The 19208-nt window shown below is 45.9% G+C and overlaps 1 protein-coding gene across 1 annotated transcript; it reads right to left on the reverse strand.

Moving 5' to 3' along the window:
* Window positions 1-789: 789 nt before the first annotated feature.
* Window positions 790-17879, reverse strand: LOC130086038 (ras association domain-containing protein 8). The gene is made up of 4 exons (XM_056252146.1): window positions 17675-17879; window positions 5391-6355; window positions 2225-2369; window positions 790-1073 (listed from the first exon to the last, which is right to left on the reverse strand). Exons 1-4 carry the CDS (start codon window positions 17775-17777, stop codon window positions 952-954), a joined length of 1335 nt encoding a protein of 444 aa, XP_056108121.1. The 5' UTR covers window positions 17778-17879; the 3' UTR covers window positions 790-951.
* Between the last annotated feature and the right edge of the window lie 1329 nt (window positions 17880-19208).

Below are 19208 nucleotides of genomic sequence, written 5' to 3' on the forward strand. Positions count from 1 at the left end.
ATAAGTACAAGACAACATGTAAGCAAAATTTGAGCATTAAACATCATAACAGATTTATATATACATACACACACTGAAAATACCAAAATCTAATTCACAAAGTTAACATGCTTGCACCATCATTAAACTTGATCCTAACATGGCTTCGGTTGAATTTCAGTAAGGCACTACTGTCAGCTAAATAGCTGTGATTTCATTTTTGGCTGAAACAAATTATGTAAAACATATGTAATAATATTAAAGGGATAGTTGACTCAAAATGAAGTCTCAAAACACTGATATATTTTCTTTTTAAATGTCTCCTTTTGTGTTCGACAGAAGACAGAAAGTCATACAAGTTTGGAACGACACACGGGTGAGAATTTCCATTTTGGGGCGAACTATCCCTTTAAGAGTAAAAGTACATTTCAAGCAATAATACTTGTGTATTTGTCAATAGCAGTAACATTTTATGCATATATTGACAATTGGTTAAAGTAAAGCAAGGAGTATGATATTTTATAGTCATGCAGTAACATATTGCAACTAAAATAAGTGATTGTTCTTTGGCTCAACATTGTAAAACACTTACAGATTGATAAACATAAAAATCAACCACAGTATGAAATGTAACAAAAAAACAATAAACGTAAATATCACAGGTTTGAAATCATAGATTAATCTCTTCTACTTAACAGTAAACACAAATTGCGAAAGTTGCACATTCATACAAACGTTTTCAGAGGCTAAAATAATAATACAAAAATATATTTAAGCTTCCAAAGTAATTCATCCTTCATCTGATAGTTTTTGTGTGACAAGGTTACGGGTACCACTTTCAAATAGTAGACACTGCAATGATCAGAATACTTTTGTTTGTATTTGAAATGGTATACAGTTCTTTGTGGTCAAGTATTGAAAAACTACTAAAAATAATTCAGCCGAGAACGTATATGGAGAGGTTTTTGGTGCTCAAACGTAGATGCCTTCAGGATTCAAACCTGAGGAGATTGGACTATGTAGTCCACGGATGCTGCCAACCACAGGGTAAGATGAACCCGGGCGTTTCAGCGAGCCAGTTAATGCAGCGAAGTCTGGGAAATGAAAGAAAACAATTAAATTACATATTATTAAAGAACTTTGTCTAATATCTCATTTCACTAACAGGGATCTTAAGAATATTAAGTATAATCAAGGTCAAATGGGAAATTTGGAAAATGGACTCTAACTGAAAAAACATATTTGCATACATGTTGCTTGTTATGAATATCATACTACTATTTCTGCAGTATATATATACAATGCATAGTATGCCCCTTTTCTGAGTACATGGAATATGCAAATACAACAGGGGACACTGAGTGAAATACAGTACCCCACAATGCAATGCACTTGATGCATTTCCAGTGTGACAAATGACTCATTATTTGATCAGATAGCAAAAAGTAGTGTGCAGGCCAATATTCCATTCCTATGTAGCCAAACCAATGGTGTCCAGTCCTGTTCCTGGAGATCTACCTATCTGCAGAGTTCAGATCCAACTATATTTATCAAGTGCTCCTGGAAGTTTGCTGGTTCAGTAGTGTTCGATCAGGGCAGAAAGGTAACTCTACAGGAACAGGATTGGCCACCAAAACTGGCCATGACTGCAGGATTAACACTTACAATACCAACTCCAACCACAAGGGGTCACTTTGGATTAGTAATATAAACAAAACAAAAAGGAATTACTTTGAACTTGGTGACATCTACAAACAGAAAGCTTGCAACTGTAATGTTTTTTTTTACCCCCGTCCAGGATTGACGTCATTAAAGTTAAAAAGAAATAACAGATTTTTTGTACTAGACAGAGTAAATGGCAGAGGTAGGACTGTTGAGTCAATCATTGCAACTATAATCTGTCACGACACAACTCTCAGCAGTGCTTTTGAATCGCCCTCAGCCTTATACGGTTTACAGGGGGGGAAAAAACATTTAGCTGTCCTACCCACAAAACCCTTCTTTTTGCTTTTTTGCTTTTTAAAAAGCAGATACTACAAGGGCCTGCAGTTTTGGCACTGCACTAAATTGAAACCAGATGTGGTCTTGCTATTAATGACACTTGTAAAACGCACTCATTACTCATTATGGTTGAGGTCATTCATGCTGAAAGCTAACAGTATCCATTCTGTATGGAGCAATTCTGAACCACAGGCTATTTGGTTCTGATATGGGGATTTGGATATGTTGTCAGTAAAACAGATACCTTTATCATCTCTTGTGTTGCTAGAGTCCTCATCGCCAGGCTCCACGGGCAGAACCGTGACTTTGGTGCCTGTTTGTTGAATAAACTGCTGTAGGTTTACCTGCCTCAACTCTTTAGTCAGCTGCTCCAGCTCATAGTGACTCTCCTGGTGGAAAGAGGGAGGAGAGGGTACTAATGAAATGTTTGTGTAGGGTTGCAACTGGCATTCAGCCTGCAGCAATGCAATAACAACTGGCTAGTAACAATTCTCCAATGTACTTCCACAAAATTAGCTCAAGAATCCAAACACATGCGTCATTTTTGTATTTACAGCAATCCCAGTTTTAGACAGAACCCTGCTGATAAGAGCAGCTAAGACCAGCATGAATTTCTATGCTAGTTAGTGCCAGATTGGTGATAGTCTAGTTCACCATTTATTGAATCCGGTCAACCGGCATGAATATTTAGCTGGTTTAAGTACTTGAGAAGCCTGATGGGGACGCTAATAAGTCAAGGTTTGGCTGGTTAGCCTGGTCCAGTTAGTCCCTGCTGGTAGATGCAGATTTTTTTTTTGGATGGCTCTTAAAAGTGTTAAGTAGAAATGCTCTCTGCTGCCTTTGACATCACAGCTCAGGCTAGTCGCTAATGAAAGACTTTGCACGTTCTTGTGGAGCCTTCCGATAATGCTATTAAACACCATTGTCAACACGTTTAAAGGGTTATTTCACCCAAAATTGAAAATTCTGTCATCATTTACTCGCCCTCATGTCATTCCAAACCCGTAAGGATTTCGTTTATCGTCGGAACACAAATGAAGATATTCTTCATATTATATATGATTTTAAGAGATTTCTGTCCCTCCACTGACAGCTACGCAACTACCACTTTGACTCTTTAAAAAGTTCATAAAGAGATCGTAGAAATCATATATATGAGTTGAGCGATTTAGTCAAACTTTAATGCAGAGATACAATAGCTTATAAGATGAACAGATTAATTTTAGGCTTTTATTTACATATAACAGCGAACATAAACAGAAGCTCAACTGAACGTGCTGCGTAACGAGAATGAACCTCATTGGTTCTTACAAAAGCTCAAACGTGCTGCGTAACACGAGAATGAACCTCATTGGTTCTTACAAAAGCTCAAACGTGCTGCGTAACACGAGAATGAACCTCATTGGTTCTTACAAAAGCTCAAACGCACTGCGTAACACGAGAATGAACCTCATTGGTTCTTGCTGAAGCTCAAACTCACTGCGTAACACGAGAATGAACCTCATTGGGTCTCGCAGAAGCTCAAACTCACTGCGTAACACGAGAATGAACCTCATTGGTTCTTGCTGAAGCTCAAACTCACTGCGTAACACGAGAATGAACCTCATTGGTTCTTGCTGAAGCTCAAACTCACTGCGTAACACGAGAATGAACCTCATTGGTTCTTGCTGAAGCTCAAACGTGCTGCCTAACACGAGAATGAACCTCATTGGTTCTTGCTGAAGCTCAAACTCACTGCGTAACATGAGAATGAACCTCATTGGTTCTCGCTGAAGCTCAAACGTGCTGCGTAACACGAGAATGAACCTCATTGGTTCTTGCTGAAGCTCAAACTCACTGCGTAACACGAGAATGAACCTCATTGGGTCTCGCAGAAGCTCAAACTCACTGCGTAACACGAGAATGAACCTCACTGGTTCTCGCTGAAGCTCAAACTCACTGCGTAACACGAGAATGAACCTCATTGGGTCTCGCAGAAGCTCAAACTCACTGCGTAACACGAGAATGAACCTCATTGGTTCTCGCTGAAGCTCAAACTCACTGCGTAACACGAGAATGAACCTCATTGGTTCTCGCAGAAGCTCAAACTCACTACGTAACACGAGAATGAACCTCATTGGTTCTCGCAGAAGCTCAAACTCACTACGTAACACGAGAATGAACCTCATTGGTTCTTGCTGAAGCTCAAACTCACTACGTAACACGAGAATGAACCTCATTGGTTCTTGCTGAAGCTCAAACTCACTGCGTAACACGAGAATGAACCTCATTGGTTCTCGCAGAAGCTCAAACTCACTGCGTAACACGAGAATGAACATCATTGGTTCTCGCAGAAGCTCAAACTCACTGCGTAACACGAGAATGAACCTCATTGGTTCTCACAGCTTCCGTTTACTACAACTGATGTGCGAGTTGTTGAATGTTTATATGGGATAAAAAACCTAAATTCAATCTATTCATTATATAAGGCGATCGTTTCTCTTCAGAAAATTTGGACTAAGCAGCTCAATTCATATGAATTAGTTTTACTTACAAACTCTTTATGAACTTTTCGACCAATCAAAGTGGTAGTTGCATAGCTGTCAATGGAGGGAAAGAAATATCTCAGATTTCATAAAAAATATCTTCATTTGTGTTCCGAAGATGAACAAAAGTCTTACGGGTTTGAACAACATGAGGGCGAGTAAATTATGACAGAATTTTCGTTTTTCACTGAACTAACCCTTTAAGGCTACAATACATCACCTGACTTTTAAAAACAAGATTTTAAAATACAAGACATCATACACTTGCCGACTTTGTAAATGGTTACAGAGAAAAACTACACTAATAACACTAATAACTAACTCTCTAATACACTACACGAGATGAGATCACGCACTACCAGACTTTCGGGTCATTCCGAACACAACACACTCACACAGAAACATGCACTTCATTGCTAGGAGACGCATGATAAATGAAAAAAATGTGTTCTAAAATTGGCTCAAAACATGTTTGATATCCTCTGATTGGATGGATTCATAGTATGGAGCTAAAAAATCTGCAAAATCTGACATTCGGCAGCTAGTGTCGACTCGAAATTGAGGTAAAACTCTGGGCAAAAGTTGTGTAGTGTATTCCAGCTTTTGTGCCCATGAGCAAAGATGGCTGAATTAAAATTGCGTTCTTCTGGGGGATCCTGCCCCAGCTGAACAACTGCCACTAAGCTGAACGGAAATCGAAAATAGTTTAATCCGGGTATTGTAGACTTCATTGCAGCCAGAATGCAACGCACACTAATGAAAATCAATGCTTGTCTTTATAGCTGAAATCAGAACTACAAGACCATTGGTTAACATTGCGCTCTTCAAATTTATATTTAAAATTTCAAATGGATTACTCAATTTTTTGAGTTAACCCTTACGTACCTGCATTCTCTTGCACGACTCGGCCAGTGAGCGGTCCACAGCTCTTGAGCTGTTTTCAAGCTGGGCCGTGTGTTGAGCCTGAGCCTTGAGTTCTGCTTTCAGTCTCTGAAGTCTAGCCTTCACTTCCCCTTCACTGGCCTGCTGGGTCTCTCTGGTCTCCTTACGCTGCCTTTGAGCCTCTATCCCTGCCTGTACACCCTGCAGAGACACCAGCCGCTGATCCAGATCCCCCTCACAACTGCGCAGCCGACTGCTCAACTCCTGGATTCGTTCCTGCAGCTGCCTCTCGCTCTCCCGCTCAATCTGGAGCTCAGTTGCCCAGAACTCCTCTTCCTCGATCTCTACCTTGTTCCTTCGCACCTGCTTTTCCAACCTTGAAACCTCCTCTGTTATCTTCAAATACAGTTCATCATCCTGTAGTCCAACTCTTTTCTCAGTCAACATCCGAAGCTCTCCCTCGTATGCATCCATCCTGCTGTCTAGAACGGAAAGAGTCTCCCTTTGCAGCCTCACCAGTTGGGTAAGATCCTCCATCCGGTTGCCTGATAAGCGAGGGGACATTGACGGCGAATTGTGGGCACTTCTCACTAAAACCTCTCGTTGTTTGGCACTACTGTCGCCGAGCCTGCCTCCACTCAGGATGTCCCTCAGACTGCGGGGCACGCCGGTGAAGGTCAGAGATTTGCGCCGTGGCTCGCGGCGACGGAGGGAACGGTCACCTGGAGCTCGGAGCTTGGCCATCAGTGGAAGGCTCTGCCGATGCAAGCCTCGCTCTGGGCCCCGAGGAGTCAGACCTTCAGTTGGGGGGTACTCGTTGAGAGAGGGGCCTGTGCGGTGTAGGATAAACTGCACGTCACCGGCATACTGCCCCCAAGTGTTCAGAGAGGCCACCGGACTCTCGTGAGGAACAAGATGCCGCTCGGTGTCCCTCCATTTTTCAATCAGTGTGTAGCGTCCTGTCCGACCTATAAAAAAAGAATAAAGTTTGCATTGCTGAATAAGATTAAGATTGGAACCATAGATATGAAAGTTGCACTCAGTATTTGTTGCGCTGACTAATTTTATTATCTAGTGGTGTCAGTGTTGTTATTGTACAAAACAGTAACGTACTGTATAGCTGAAAAGTCGGAAAATTCCTCTTTATTTTAATCTATCTGCTGTCAGACATAATGAGACTTTGTTGCCATAATGCGTTGCTACAGATTTGCATCTTGCTTCAGGCTTGACTAATTAATCTGCTCACTGTAAAACTAAAATAGGCAACAAGGAGTTTATGTCAGTAGTTGCATATACAAAACTGTGACCACAGTCTGTTTACAAAAGCGATCGAGAACCGTGCAACCATATATGGCTCTCTCAGGGTTTGCTAGTGTGTCGATTCAATAAAAAATCCACATTTTACATATTATTTACAAATATTACATAATTCATTGATGCCCATTTGTCATGTATAATACACCAACCAATCGTGATGGGGAAAAACGATACTCGGTTACTAACGTAACCTCGGTTCTCTCTAGAGAGGGAACGAGTATTGCGTAAGTTTAGCTTACGCTACGGGAAAGATTCATCTTCTCGAGATATTGAAGCCAAAAAATTATCCTTAATTTTGTATTCATTGTCAACGCAGTGCAGCAGCTAGCAGCCCTAGAGCAGGCCATCTCGCGTGCTTATTGGCTGCCCTGCATGCATCTGCTGCAGCCTACCAGTGAGCCCCGCGTGACGTCACACCCAATGAAGGGCGCTCGCGCCTTCATAGCGTCATAGCCCGCCAGAATGGGCGTGGCTTAGCGTATATAAGAAGGGGCTCGTAGGCTGAATTCCCTGGTTTTTCGACAACTGAAGCGAAGTCGCTCGTGGCGCGAGCACGGCCGGTTACGCAATACTCGTTCCCTCTCTAGAGAGAACCGAGGTTACGTTAGTAACCGAGTATCGTTCTCTTACGAGAGGTTCTCTCGTATTGCGTAAGTTTAGCTTACGCTACGGGAACACTTTGTCAACGCCGTGCGCGCCAAGCATCCACCATGAGGCCCCGAACTTTCAGGGAACCCCTATGAGGTGGAGAATAAGGTGGCCAGCTACGCGGGCCATCACTTGTACATAAGCACACATAGGGAATACAGAGCAGCGCGCCGGTCTGTATAGGCACATGGCTCATACCCCACTTAGTGCAGCTCAACCAGGAGAGCTGGGTCATGTGAGAGTGATCTGAGCAGGAGGTCTGGGCAGAATACACCTCTCCTCTAAACCGACAACAGTTTAGCCTGCAAGGCAGGAACTTCCAGGTTATAAAACCTGACAAAGGTAGACGGGGAGCTCCAGCCCGCCGCCACACATATGTCATGGATAGAAATTCCACTGGACCATGCCCACGAAGAGGCCACGCCTCTCGTGGAATGAGCCCTGATGCCCAGAGGGCATTGCAGACCTTTTGACGCGTAAGCGGCTGCTATAGCGTCCACTATCCATCTGGACAGGCTCTGTTTCGAGGAGGCGAGACCTTTGGTGCGCCCACCGAACGAAACAAACAGCTGTTCCGAACGCCTGAATGAGGCGGAGCGCGTAATGTAAAACCTCAGCGCTCTGACAGGGCAGAGGAGGTTCACATCACTTTCGCTGTCAGATGCTGGGAGCGCTGACAACGAGATGACTTGCGCTCTGAACGGAGTGCCCATCACTTTCGGAACATAACCATGTCTAGGTCTGAGGATGACTTTAGAGTCATTCGGCCCGAACTCAAGACACGACGCGCTGACAGACAGCGCATGTAGGTCCCCCACACGCTTTACTGACGACAGTGCAGTCAGAAAGACGGTTTTTAGTGATAGATATTTCAACTCCACAGAATCCAGTGGTTCGAAGGGAAAAGCTTTCAGGGCCTCCAGGACCAGTGAAAGATCCCACATGGGAACCGACGGGGGGCGCGGCGGGTTCATCCTCCTAGCTCCTCTTAGGAAGCGGATGACCAACTCATGTCTTCCCAATGACTGGCCGTGCGTCGATTCTGCGAACGCTGCCACGGCCGCCACATACACTTTGAGCGTGGATGGGGACCTCCCCTTATCCAACAGCTCTTGTAGGAAGGAGAGCAGCTGCGCCACCCCGCATGTCCGCGGGTCCAGACCTCTGTCGGTGCACCATTCCGAGAACACCGACCATTTAGACGCGTAGAGCCTTCTTGTAGAAGGGGCTCTAGACTGCGTGATCGTGTTCATTACTCCTTCTGGCAGGGCAACGAGTACCCGTTGATCAACCATGCTTGCAGAGACCAGCGCTCTGGATGGGGATGCCAGATCGTGCCGCGAGCCTGAGAGAGGAGATCTGCCCTCACCGGAATCGGCCACGGAGCTGTATGTGACAGCCGTGCCAGCTCCGGGAACCAAATCTGATTCTCCCAACGCGGGGCTATGAGGAGCACCGAGTGGCGCGTTTCCCTGATTCTCTTGATTACCTGTGGTAACAGAGAGACCGGGGGAAAAGCATATAGCCGGAGGCTGGGCCAAACCTGGGCCAGCGCGTCCTCGTCCTTCGAGAAGAACGTTGGGCATTGAGCGTTGTCTTTTGACGCAAATAGGTCGACTTCCGCCCTGCCGAACAGGCGCCACAGTTTCTGGACCGTTTGGGGGTGCAGGGACCATTCCCCTGGGGGAACGTTGTCCCTGGACAGTTTGTCTGGGCCGTCGTTCAAATGGCCCGGCACATGCGCCGCCCTCAGCGAGCGCAGGTCCAACTGGGACCAAATAAGGAGGCGCTCCGTCAGATTGCAGAGATTTCTGGATCTGACACCGCCCTGACGGTTTACATAGGATACCACAGACATGTTGTCCGAGCGGACGAGAACATGTTGGTCCTGTATGAACGGGAGGAAGCACTTCAGCGCATTCTCGACCGCTATCATTTCCAGACAGTTTATGTGAAAACACCTCTCTTGGTCTGAGCACTGGCCGAAGACCGGTCTGCCCTCGAACAGCGCGCCCCAACCCCAGTTGGACGCATCTGTCGAAATTACTTTCCGATAAGAGACGGTTCCCATCGTCACTCCCAGCTGGTACCAGTCGGCCACTAACCAGGGCTGCAGAGCCGCTATGCAGGTCTGAGTCACTCTGATTTTCTGACCGCCAGAAACCCAAGCTCGGCGGGACGCGCGAGCATTCAGCCAGCGTTGGAGCGGGCGCATGCGCAGTAGGCCCAGCTGAAGCACCGCTGCAGCTGACGCCATACAGCCCAACATCCTCTGAAAAGTTTTCAAAGGGAGAAAGCTGTCCCTTTGGAAAGACGCGGCTAGGTGGCGAACACGGAGCGTGCGCTGTGCCGATAGACGAGCCGACATAGTCACCGAGTCCAGTTCCATTCCTAAAAAGGAAATTGACTGGCTGGGTAGTAATGAGCTCTTGGTCCAGTTGACCGTGAGACCCAAGCTTTCCAGGTGACTGAGAAGCACTGTTCTGTGAGACAGCAGCTCCGTCTCTGACTGTGCCAAAATCAGCCAATCGTCCAGATAGTTCATTATCCGCAGCCCCTGACTTCTCAGGGGGGCGAGCGCCGCGTCCATGCACTTCGTAAATGTACGGGGTGCCAGAGACAGGCCGAACGGCAGGACGGTGTATTGATACCTGACCGTCGAAGGCGAATCTCAAAAATCGCCTGTGACGGGGTATTATCTGAATCTGGAAATAGGCATCCTTCAGATCTAGAGAAATAAACCAGTCCCTCGGGCGAACGTGCGCGAGGATTTTCCTGGTCGTAAGCATTTTGAACGGTCTTTTCACAAGCACCCTGTTCAAATGTCTCAGATCTAGGATCGGTCTGAAGGTTCCGTCCTTCTTGGGTACGAGAAAATAACGGCTGTAAAAGCCTGACTCGCTCAGAGAAGGCGGCACCTTTTCTATAGCCCCTTTGCACAGCAGCTTTGCTATTTCTGCGTGAAGTAGGTGTGCTACTTCCGTATTCACTATCGTCGCGGTCCGTGCTCGAAAGCGCGGGGGACGGCGAATGAATTGAAGTGTATAGCCCTGCTTTATTGTGCTCAGCACCCATTCCGAAATCCCCGGGATAGATTCCCACGCAACTATGTGAGCCGCTAGGGGGCGAATGGCCTCCAGGTTCAGATCGCCGCCATTCGCGGGCTTGTGAAACTGAACCGGAGCTGAGAGCGCGGCGCGCGCGCTCTCTGTTCTGGGCAACGGCTGCTCGCTGAAAACCGAAACCGGCTGCTTTGTGTGAGATGTCCCAATCATAAGGGATGGGGAACCTTTTTTCCTCACTTTTTGACACGCGAGTGGCGCTTTGGGCGGAAAAGCGTTCTGTAAGCGTGAGCGCGTTTGCGCGGGCACGAGACTTACACATGTATTTGACGCCCCGATCAAAATGGATGGGGAGCGTTTTATTATCGCCCTGCGTTTCATGATAACACTTAAACGCGCGGGCGGCGCCCGGGGGGAGGTTTGTGTTAGCAAGCGTGAACGCTCTCTGGCGGGCACGGGACTTACATTCATAACCTGCTGTCTTGACCGTGTAACAGAGCGGGCAGATAGTGGGCACAACACTGTGGACACATTTCTTACATTCAACACTCGATCGGCTTTTCTGCGCTTTATGAGAGTGTGCTCTGTGGGTGACACGATATTTGATGTGCTTGTGTGTAGGGGTGAACACTGGGAGGTGGGCACTTTCACTACACTTAGAACACTGACGGCGTGAGCCGGACCAGACATAATACTCTTTTTGAGATTTCTCTGGGTCGCCGTGAAAACGGCGTTTGTGTGCAGGCGAGAGGGTGGACAAACCGGCTCGTTGGCTGCTAAATGAACCACTGCAGTAGCCTGACTGAAGGGGACTGACAGGGAAATAAGCTTCGACGGCGGTCCGGCCGCGGCGGGACACGCGCGTCTTTTCTCTCTCTTTGTTAGGAGGATTTCGCGTGCTCAGACTTCAGCGTGATCTTCTGCCGAGGCCCCCTGGGGGGCGGCGGTCTGTGACGGCTGTCTGAGCGCGACCTAGGGCGGCCGCCCTGACGTCGCTGCGAAGGCTGGGGTTGTGCTGGACGCTGGGTGTTAGCTCGTACAGGAGGCTGGCTTTGTTTCTCGCGAGAGCGGCCTGTAGCGGAGCTCGAGCGTCGCGGCAGGAAGAGATTCATGGCCTGCGTGGTCTTCTGCACTTCAGAGAAACGGTCAACGATCCCGTTAACCGCTGGGCCGAAGAGACCAGTGGGGGAGAGCGGCGCGTTCAGGAAGGTGGCTCGCTCAGTTTCCCTCATATCCGCGAGCGTCAACCAGAGATGCCTCTCTGTTACAGTCAACGCGGCCATGGCTCGTCCGATAGCCTGAGCTGCGGTTTTGGTGGCGCGGAGAGAGAGATCCGTCGCGCTTCTCAGATCTGTAACCGCAGCTGGATCCCGGCCCTTCTCATCCCATTCACGGAGGAGGTCGGCTTGCAGGATCTGTAACACAGCCATGGAGTGGAGAGCAGACGCGGCCTGGCCGGAGGCGGCATATGCGCGGCCGACCAAGGCGGACGTGGCTCTGCAGGCTTTAGACGGGAGGGCTGACCGAGACCGCCATCTCGCGGAGGGCGGGCAAAGGTGCGCTGCGACCGTCTCTTCCACAGGGGGAATAGCCGTGTATCCCTTCTCGGCGGCGCCGTCCACTTGGGAGAGCGACGCGGAGGCCTTGGACTGAAGTCTCGAGGAGAATGGTGCATTCCAGGACTTCGTTAGCTCCGTATGAAGTTCCGGCAGGAAAGGAGCGGGCCTGCTCGTTGTAGCTGCACGGCGGCGGCTTTGAAGGAAACAGCCGTCGAGCCTGTTCGGCGCGGGTTCCTTCGGCAGCGACCACTCGAGCCCGAGGCGGTCGACGGCCTGCGTCAGCAGGCGCATAAGCTCCGCGTCAGCTCCAACGCGGGAACGGCTGGATTCCTGGATCGACGAGGAGCCGGAGTGAAGCGACCATTCCTCGCTGTCCGATGCCAGGATGGAGCAGCAGTCTCTCGTGGCATGTTCCTCGGCCTCCTCCTCAGACGCGACGGCAGTGAGGCTCGTGAGCGGCAGCTGCGCGTCGGGGAGGGGAGGCGGGGAGGGCGAAAGCGAGGCTCGAGGGAGATCCTCCGGCGAGCGCGTCGCTGTGGCCACGGGCTCCGGCTGCCTCAGGGAACGGCGCTTCTTCCTGCGCGGTCCCCCGGAGGGCGGAGCGGCTGCATCCGGGTTAAAGACTTCGAGTCGAGCCCGTAGGGTCGACAGCGGAAGCGCTTCGCAGAACTCTGCATGTTCCAGGCCCAGGCAGAGAGCGCAGATCACGTGGCGGTCTCCAACACTGAGCGGGGCTCTGCACGAGCCGCAGGAAGTGCGAGGCATCTTTAAAAAGACGCTCGCGCTCTTTTAGAAATAGCTCTTTTAGAATGCAATGTAAAAAGGATACGTCGCCGGATAGCGTAGCTCGCACGGATGGCTGAAGGTGGCGAAGACGGCCGGCTTCCTCAGCGCTGTCCTAAGCTGGCTGTTTGCTGTTCGACGGCGGCGGTGGCTTCTCTCAGATCCAGCGATGCGGAGAGCTCGCTGAAGAGTCGAAAAATCAGGGAATTCAGCCTACGAGCCCCTTCTTATATACGCTAAGCCACGCCCATTCTGGCGGGCTATGACGCTATGAAGGCGCGAGCGCCCTTCATTGGGTGTGACGTCACACGGGGCTCACTGGTAGGCTGCAGCAGATGCATGCAGGGCAGCCAATAAGCACGCGAGATGGCCTGCTCTAGGTCTGCTAGCTGCTGCACTGCGTTGACAATGAATACAAAATTAAGGATAATTTTTTGGCTTCAATATCTCGAGAAGATGAATCTTTCCCGTAGCGTAAGCTAAACTTACGCAATACGAGAGAACCTCTCGTAAGAGAACAAGCTAAAGTTTCATTGGACAATACGAAGGGGAGTAATTTCTTGGTCTTATTCATAAATGAGTTAAAAACTGCATAGACACTGTCTTTTTTCAGGTTAAAAAAAAAAAAAACGATTGAGCCCTTTTTTCCGACGTTTTGCATTGGATGGTGGCGGGGCCAACTTCCCGCAGTGATTGACAGGGTGGGTTGGGTTCAAGGGGGTAATCCACCAGCCGGAAACTGAAGTCTCCCCGGGGGCCGCCATTGGCTAACAAGCCTTCACCTACTGTTAGCATCCCATTGACTCCCATTCATTTTTGCGTCACTTTGACAGCGAAAAACTTTACATCTGAGGTCGTTTAAAGACTCCATTTGTCCATTGTTTATTTCTAAAGAAACACGACAATGTATAAAAGGCTCCATTACCTTGTATCTTACGTTATGGCCCCGTAGAAGCCGTTTTTGTAAAAATAGGCTAACGATTGCGTCATAACACGCGACTCTCTGTCGCACAGTAGAGAAATTACCGTATAGACAGAAGTAGACGCTCGCGGGCAATCGGAGGGACGTGGAGGCATAAAGTCAAGGGAGAAGCCCATAGAGAGTCATAAAGTTGCTCCTGCTGCTAGCTCATGGACAGCTAATACTCACGCTCTCCGGCTCTGCAAGATTCGGAAGGGAATGATTCAGATTCCTCTTGGCACAGCTACTAGAAGACGTGCAAGTTGCTCACGTCAGATCTACGTCGTCAAGCTCAGTTTGAGCCTGCGCAGTTCGCTTGGCAATCAGGAAGTGAGTGCTTCTATTTGACTTCACTTTTCTCCGTTGAAGTCTATGGAGTCGCTGCGTCCATTTCTTTTACTGTCTATGGTTGGGTTGGGTGGGGGCGGGGCCAACTTCACGCAGTGATTGACAGGGTGGGAGGGGGCGGGGCCAACTTCACGCAGTGATTGACAGGGTGGGAGGGGGTGGGGCCAACTTCACACAGTGATTGACAAGGTGGGAGGGGGCGGGGCCAACTTCACGCAGTGATTGACTTCTTTTCAATTGTAAAATGGATGATGATTACTCAATCAACCTGGAAGCCAGATGGTTTCAGCATCACTGAGGATTGATGGCATCTGTGTCAGCAATATAGTCTTCCATTCCACTGTTGGGGAGTTGTTTTTTTTGGTAGTAAAAGCTTTTTAAAGGGGACATATCATGAAAATCTGACTTTTTCCGTGTTTAAGTGCTATAATCGGGTCCCCGGTGCATCTACCAACCCAGAAAATGTGACAAGTGACAACCCAGTAACTTTGTTTTGGTAAGCTTTTCTCTGCAAGCATGTAAAAAAAAATAAGCCGATCAGATTTTGCTCCCCTTCTGACGTAGGAAGGGGATCTTATTATAATATTACCGCCCCTTGGTCTGCACGTTGGCACCACCATGGTTTTGGCACGCCACAGCAGTGTAACCAGTTCTAACGCAATGGCAATAGTTCAAGCAAAGGATGCAAACTGTTCTGTCGTCGCCTGCACAGACGAGCACTGTCTTATAAAGACCTCAGGGTACTATGTCACCTTGTGTAAAAGTTAAACATGACGGGACATGCAAGTCGATGAGATGAATCAATGTAACTCCACAACTACATAAATATATCCACTAACCATTTAGAAACGTCAAGGAGCGGTCTAAAAGTTGCAACTTTTAGACAAGAAAGGAACTATTTGCATTTGTGCAGCAATCTGTCTCTGTTTACAATTAAATGACGTCACTTAAAAATCGGATATAAATTGACTACAAAGCACTTCGCAAAACCTTGCAGAACTGGACGTCGCATTTATTTTAACTAGTGTTCATTTACTCTTATTTATGTGCTGAATATTGATTTACTATTTGATGAAACTATCCTAGTTGGTTAAATTCAAGTCCAAGTGCCATCTACAGGCCTATTATGTGAAATGTAGGCCATTAGGTCAATAACTATGGAAGCATATGGGTAGCAATTTTCAATTTGGCAAATGTAAATTATATTTGAAATTTAAATTAATTTTTCATTTTCATTTTGAACCAACGTTGCACAACTGTAATGGAAAATGTAAATTTAAATACAGAAATGCATAGCCATTTTACAAATTTCATTGTCATTTTGCATATTACATTTCAAATTGAACATTGCTACCCATATGCTTCCATAATGAACGCACAAAATGGTGACGCGGAATATAATTATAGTGATAGATTCCCCTATTTACATTTGAGCCCCTGAACTCTCTGCACGTCTCTGCTCGTCTCTGCTCCACTACCATATCATTTGCTACTTGGCAAAACAACCAAATAATTATTCTTAACATGGTTAGAGCACTTTATCTGAAGATATACTGTGTTTGAAATAGTGAGCAATGCATTTTTGTACCATTTAACCTCTGTTAAATCATAGGCATTATTCCCAAAACTGTGAAAGAGGATCGAGGTGTTCTTAAGAGCTTTTTTCTTCCAGTAGAACGAGTCAGATTTTCCATGTCAGCGGGCACTTTGGTTGCGCCAGCGCATTTCACACTAATACAAGGGGCCCTTAGATTACACCAGTCTGAGTGCAGCTGAAAATAGAATCAAACGGTGACGTCGACAAGACAGGTTTAAATCAGAAACAAATTGCTTTGGGTCCCACTGGTGATGTAATTAACTGAAATCAGCATTTGTGCCTCTCCTTAAACTCCTTCGAATATGCCTGATGTCTTTAGACAAGCTGTTCAACTAGTCTCAAGCCAATACAAACTCTCCTATACTTAATCTTCTTTTCAATTATAAAATGGATGATGATTACTCAATCAACCTGGATGCCAGATGGTTTCAGCATCACTGAGGATTGATGGCATCTGTGTCAGCAATATAGTCTTCCACTCCACTGTTGGGGAGTCGTTTTTTGGTAGTAAAAGCTCTTTTCCAGTAAAGACCTATTTTTTCAACAGATATCAGTAGCATGTTAGAATTCTTTATCACTCTTTTAATGTCATATTGTGCTACTCCTTGTGTGTTGGGAAGCCTTATTCATTTTGGTGAATCAGTTTTTTCAGATAATTCATTTCATTGAACTATTCGTTTGAAGGCTTGTCCCAATTGGCACTCTAAGCCCTCACTTTAGTCCACACTTCAGTGATATAAGGCCGCTTTTGACTGTCAGGTAGACGTCTGCTTAGCAGAAGTGCGCAGACTTTCAAGTGTACTTATTTGTTGCAAAATAAATATTTAGTTAAATACTGCTACTTATAACTATAGCTGCATTTCCATTACCCTTCAAATTGCGCAAAATGAAATTATGAATTGAAGATAGCCCAGTGGAAACACGTCAATTTGGCAAAAACTCCCATATATCGCAAAGTTTTTACGCTCGCATGAGGTGGTTTTTCAAGCAATTTGAAAAAGGAATGTTTCGCAAAACTACAATGGAAACCGTTTTTTCCGCATTTGCAGGTCACCTGGCGTACGTAAAAGCCGATCATTCTTTAAAGATGACGCGGTATGTTTGGACGAGACGGAGTTCTTTATTAAACTCATTAAATACAAAAGAATTACGGGTATATTGGATTCTAAACAACAAAGAAATGCCACAATTTATCAAGACCTCGAAGCATATCGGCTCAATCTCTTCCATCTCAGATAGGGGTGGACCAGTACTACTTTATTTGATTTTTTATTCTAAACTGTTTTAATTATTCTTATTTGTTTTGATTATTTTAATTTCTTCTATGTAAAGCACTTTGAATTGCCATTGTGTATGAAATGTGCTATATAAATAAACTTGCCTTGCCTTGCCTTGCCTATCGGAGGGAGAAACACCCAGAAACACCTCATATGTGGCCGCTCCCAAGAGTAAGGGGCTTTAGTTGCCATTAATGGTTCGATAACACGCCTACGTCTCCATCGATTAAAAATAATGGCTAGTGCGGTGCCATGGTTTTTGGAATGACTTATCGCGAGAAGAAAAAGAATCGCATAACATCGGTTTCAGTCAATAGTTTTTTATCGACATTTAGAAAATAATCGCACAAGTTTTGTGCAAATCTGTAATGAAACCAGGCTTATGTTTCCAATCATGAATATCAATTCGGTTAAATCAGTTGTATTATTTGTTTCATGTAACTTTAAGTGTTCAAGTTTTATAATGTCCAGTTTGTTAAGCCATACAAGTTTGGAACGACAATGAGGGTGAATAAATAATGAAAGTTTTCAATCAATGAAACTATTGTCTTTTTTTTAGAGATTAGAGCAGATTTGAATTTTGTTTGCATCATTGATGATTATTTCCTGTTTATCACTGTAAAAGCGGCTTTGAAACAATACAGTAAAACGCGGTATATAAATAAAGGTGACGATTTGAATGTTCCATACAACATGACATATGAAAGACTATATTAAGCAATTGAGGCTCCTTACCAATGGCTTGAGCCAGAGCAATGACCACTTCCTGGCAGGTTGTGTTCTCTGTGACCCCACAGACCACGCGCTGAACTCCATCGACCCACACCTTCAGCTCCATCCCGGGTCAAACTCTGCAGGGCCTGGGGCTGCTGGTCTGCGACGTCATTCCGTTCTGCTCCAAGGGTCCAGCGCTACAGCCGTCGGCCCCTCGCGACAACTCTGCAAGTGTACAACAAGGGTCAGGAAACACCTGGTAAGATATGTACATATCTCACTGCCTTAGGGGCCGTTTACACGACACCGTTTTCAACCGGAAGACTTTTTATGCGTTTTGGTGGCCTGAAAACACAAACTTTTGAAAACGGGTTTCAAACTACAAGTTTTTGAAAACGACACCGTTATCATCTCCATGTAAACTACAAAAATGTGAATCTGTGAAAACAATGACATCATCCACATGCATATTACGTGTTTAGTCTATAGGCTTTTTTTTCTCCTTTTTTTGCAAATGGAAGTATACAGAAATTAACAGTAAGTTCATAAGAATTACACAAATCAACACAACATAACATTTTGTCATGAAACTTTAAAGGTTCTTTACAACAGACTCAAGGATGTGATATGTTTTCGAAGCCTTTGATATTTTCTTAAAGAAAGTAAAAAGGGACTTTATATCAGAGGAGGACATTCTAAAATTGGGATTGCAGTGAAGGGTTCTGGCTTTGCGAAGATGAAATCTGTTCATTTTCAAACAGGATCTATTATGCTTTTTTTTTTACATTTTCAACTTTCTTTAGTGTGTAATGTTGTTGTCTGCAAAAAGATCTGAAAAGTTACAAAGCACAAAGTCACTCCAAAGGGAGTTATTTTCCATATAAGTGCGCACTGTTTCTGAACTCCCTGAAACGCCTCCATTGTAATCTTGAGTTTTCTTCTGGGAACGAACGCATCACTATATTCCTCATAAATAATTCCCGCCCAAGGCATACACAAAAATGGAGGTGAGGCTTGGTTGAGTCGCGTTAGTAAGTGTGTTGAAACTTGTGGTTATGGTCAGGGGGGTGACATCATAGATATCATATAATAAAGGCTAGATGTCTTACGGCGGAGTCACTTCCAGCATCACCGTTCGGCCATCTTGTCACAGGCAGGCTCTGATGTAAGGTGAGTGATCAGCATGAACACAAATCCTCTTATCTCGCTGAAATCTTGACGGATTTACAAACGGTTTGGTTTCTTACAAACGTTATTAACATGGCTATAATTCTGAATGCTTGAACATATATGTTATAATTATTCATATGTATGCAGTGTCATAACTACATCTCTGACGTTTATAACAAACCAAACCGTTTGAAAATCGGTAGAAAATTGAGCAAGTTATGGTTTATTTAAAAGTACATGCACCATTAAAACACAATGTTACGAGTGAGCGAGCTGCCTGTGACAAGATGGCCGCCACGTGCGGATGTCGACCTCCATTGGCCAGCAGCGCGGACGAGACATCTAGCCTTTATTATATGATATCTATGGGTGACATTTCCCAAAC

Source organism: Rhinichthys klamathensis, unplaced genomic scaffold (assembly GCF_029890125.1).
Source record: "Rhinichthys klamathensis goyatoka isolate OS25496 unplaced genomic scaffold, OSU_Roscu_1.1 h1tg000092l_1, whole genome shotgun sequence".
Classification (NCBI taxonomy): Eukaryota; Metazoa; Chordata; class Actinopteri; order Cypriniformes; family Leuciscidae; genus Rhinichthys; species Rhinichthys klamathensis.

Excerpts from the sequence above, each read along its gene's own strand:
- LOC130086038 (XM_056252146.1), bottom strand. The coding sequence starts at position 17,777 with ATGGAGCTGAAGGTGTGGGTCGATGGAGTTCAGCGCGTGGTCTGTGGG. Across the intron at positions 2,370-5,390 it reads AGTCGTGCAAGAGAATGCAG|GAGAGTCACTATGAGCTGGA; the intron begins GTACGTAAGGGT and ends TCTTTCCACCAG. Across the intron at positions 1,074-2,224 it reads CAACACAAGAGATGATAAAG|ACTTCGCTGCATTAACTGGC; the intron begins GTATCTGTTTTA and ends TTCATTTCCCAG.